At 31.6% G+C, this 3,221-nt stretch overlaps 1 protein-coding gene across 1 annotated transcript; it reads left to right on the forward strand.

Annotated features, from left to right (window-relative positions):
- The first annotated feature begins 631 nt into the window (after window positions 1–631).
- Window positions 632–2,085, forward strand: LOC132729407 (A disintegrin and metalloproteinase with thrombospondin motifs adt-2-like). Its single transcript, XM_060715175.1, has 2 exons — window positions 632–1,200; window positions 1,799–2,085. The coding sequence occupies exons 1-2, from the start codon at window positions 867–869 to the stop codon at window positions 2,080–2,082; spliced, it is 618 nt and encodes a 205-aa protein (XP_060571158.1). The 5' UTR covers window positions 632–866; the 3' UTR covers window positions 2,083–2,085.
- Window positions 2,086–3,221: the final 1,136 nt, after the last annotated feature.

Here is a 3,221-nt window from a genome sequence, read left to right on the forward strand (position 1 = left end):
CTTTTTTTCAGCTCTTGTTTAGATAAAAATTCGCCCTATTCTTACTGTGAGCTAACTATCATTTTTAGTTTAAACTTTCATTTTGGAAATTTTTAGTTTAAACTTTTATATATTATGTTGGATTCGTCTTAGAAAGAGCTATCTCCCCATGTCATTTTCATAGCGACATTTTATGTTGAGGTAACCTAGTGTTGCACTGAAATAAAGTTTAACCAACCGAGATACAACAATATTTTATGTGACATTTTTCTTCACTCACTATGAAATTGTCCTACTATAGACTGCAGTCGTCATTTTTATTTCACCAATAAGATTATTTTGTTAGTCCCGAGTGTTTATGTATTTTTTGTTTCATTGTTTCATTTGTTTGATTTCTCCTGTATTCTGGCAGTAACCTCTTAATAATTTCGCGAGTTACATTTACCAACGTTGAAATGTCTGAATTCGATCAAAAATACATTGATCGAACATGTTATGCTTCAATATATATTCAATCATTTATATTTTTATCATGCAGTCTACACATGTGATCAGGAAGTAGGAGAAATATAAACCTATGACGAACTATGAAAAAAGAATCTGCTTATCAAAATATCTGCACGCTCACATTTCGAGTATATTAGTGCCTGATAACATGCTGTTAATTCAGATTTAGATAATCCATTTTTTTAAACAAGGAAGTACTTAATTTATTTGAAAATAAAACGTTTGATTATAGATAGAAGACCATGTTATAATTACCTAAATTGTACATTTCAAAACTATTCATTTTGGAACATTTGATTTATTCATAGATCTTTATGAAAATAATTTGTGCAGGATAAACAAGTCTTTATATCATTAATTAACCAGTTTTGACACAAGATATGAAAAATATCATTTATTTCGTATTTTGTTTATTGTATGCGGACGTTTGTTGCCTTTTGGATTTGTTTGGATGGTGTAGTACAGAATGTGAATGGGTATCGTGGTCACGTTGGTCTGACTGCAGTCTGACATGTGGTGGTGGGCATAGAAATAGACACAGGAGTATTTGTTGCCCATTAAATGAACATTGTTTGAAAGATTGTGGAAAAGATGAGTCTGGATATAGAGAAAACCAAGCATGCAATACCAACTGCTTTAACGATGGAAAATATGATTATAATTTTGGATACTGTAAATGTAGTGATATTTACGAAGGAATATGCTGTGATAAACGTATGTTTTTAAAATGTTTTTTGTCTTCTTTCTTTCATGTAGTTTTTGTATTCTAATTTGCCTTTTGTCTATATATATATTTAATTGACTTATCATTAACTTCTCAAAGAATGTATCATTTAAGGTTTGGAAATTATTGGTTTGTATTGTTTATTTATTGTTACAGTAATGAGATAAGTAAGCAAATAAGTTTGAATTTGAATAGAATTGTGGCTACATGGAGTACAATTACAGTAGTTACATATGGATCATTTTGATTGGGAAATTGAAAACGACGCTAGATGGTGTACAATAATGATTTGGTATGAACTTTTTGGTTTTAATATGAAAACGAGGCAAAAACTTGTACGGGTTTGACTAATAATAATATATATATATATTATATATATATATATATTTATATATATAATATATATATATATTATATATATATATATATATATATCAAGCCCACATCGTGGGTGAAAACGCTGAAAAGTTCATTGCATATATTTTATAACGTGTGACGTAGAAAAGACACCTAAGACTCTAAAAGTTAATTGTATGAAATCTAAATTACTTACGCATACATTAGTTTCACGTGCTTAGTTACTTTTAGTAAAACCAACTAAAGAGGAACCATATGGTGTGAATAGATGCCGTGACGTATGCAATTGGTCACCATGGGGACCTTGGAGTGGATGTAGCGTTTCCTGTGGCGGTGGTGGATTGCAACAAAGAGAAAGACGTTTGTGTTGTTTACAGGAATACGGAGGATTTGAAAGTTGTACAACACAATGTCATATAGAGGACGCCAATTATCTTCAGGAGCGTGTATGTGGAGAAAAGTGTTTAAACAGTGGAACACTAAATCAAGATGGTGTTGGATGCCATTTGCCTTAATAGGACTTTGGTCATTGCTGCGATGGAATGTGAGTTCTGAAAAATATAAATACAACTTCTTAATTACAGTTTCAAATTGGTGAAAGATTCATGCAATTAAATCTGTTTCTGGAAATCAATAATGACTTATGATTTTTCATGTTGTTTCTCTTTTACTGACGCAACAATATGCGGAAAATATCTATATTAACAACACAAAAGAAGACAAACAGATGGAGTGTTTATCCTAAAAAGGTTTTTTTTTATCTGTTGATAATTAATTTCAGTATGTTGGTTTGTTTTTGCAAATTTTTGTAATTATAATTTCTTTTTAATATTTATATAAACCTCTGTTTCCAGTATTACCGGGTTGTACACTTTTCCTTACGGATGTCATATTTGTACTTGATTCTTCTGTCAGTCAAACAGAAAAACAATTCCGTGCACAGCTAGAATTTGTAATAAAATTCGTCGAGAAAGTAAAAATTAGTACAGAGGAATTCCAGATTGCTGTTATAAGAATACTCTACTGAAGCAAAAATAGAAATCACCTTCAACCAGTCGGTTAACAAACATGTCTTGCAAAGCTTAATCGAGAATATAAAGGTTTCGGCCTGGAGCCACATTTACCAATAAAAGGTTAAAATCTGCTATGGAGGTAGCAAGAAAAAGCGAAAGGCGTAAAGGAATGGTGACTTTAACGTATGCATTTGTTCTAACAGATGGTATGTCTAACAGTCGAAAGGAAACAAGAATAGCTGCAAGAGAATTGAGAAATGCTGAGGTTCACGTTGTGGTTATAGGTATAAAAATTTACTGCTGTTCTTGTTACACTTTAACGAACCGCAAAATACCCGCTCATGGTGGTAAAATGTTCTAAGCCGCCAACAGTTTTAACTTTCATATAATTTAGTAAGTTTTGTCTCGCGAGAGTGTGACAGTAAAATGCATATGTAGTTATTGATCCTTTAAGAATTGTCAGCTATTATAATTGCCGGAAACCTAACACTATTAAGTAGCAATACGCTTGGCAATAAGTTCAAATAGGCCATTTTTAATGAAAAACTACCTACGCATTAATTTTGCGTTTTTGCCTACATGGTCTAATCATAGGGATTTATCGCTGCGGGAAATTTGCTTACCAAGTAGACATTTAATAG

Source organism: Ruditapes philippinarum, unplaced genomic scaffold (assembly GCF_026571515.1).
Source record: "Ruditapes philippinarum isolate M1 unplaced genomic scaffold, ASM2657151v2 ctg10390_1_1_1_1, whole genome shotgun sequence".
Classification (NCBI taxonomy): Eukaryota; Metazoa; Mollusca; class Bivalvia; order Venerida; family Veneridae; genus Ruditapes; species Ruditapes philippinarum.

Bases quoted from the DNA above. Each gene is read 5' to 3' on its own strand.
- LOC132729407 (XM_060715175.1), top strand. From the start codon at position 867: ATGAAAAATATCATTTATTTCGTATTTTGTTTATTGTATGCGGACGTT. The intron at 1,201-1,798 runs GTATGTTTTTAA...AGTTACTTTTAG, and splicing joins AGGAATATGCTGTGATAAAC to TAAAACCAACTAAAGAGGAA.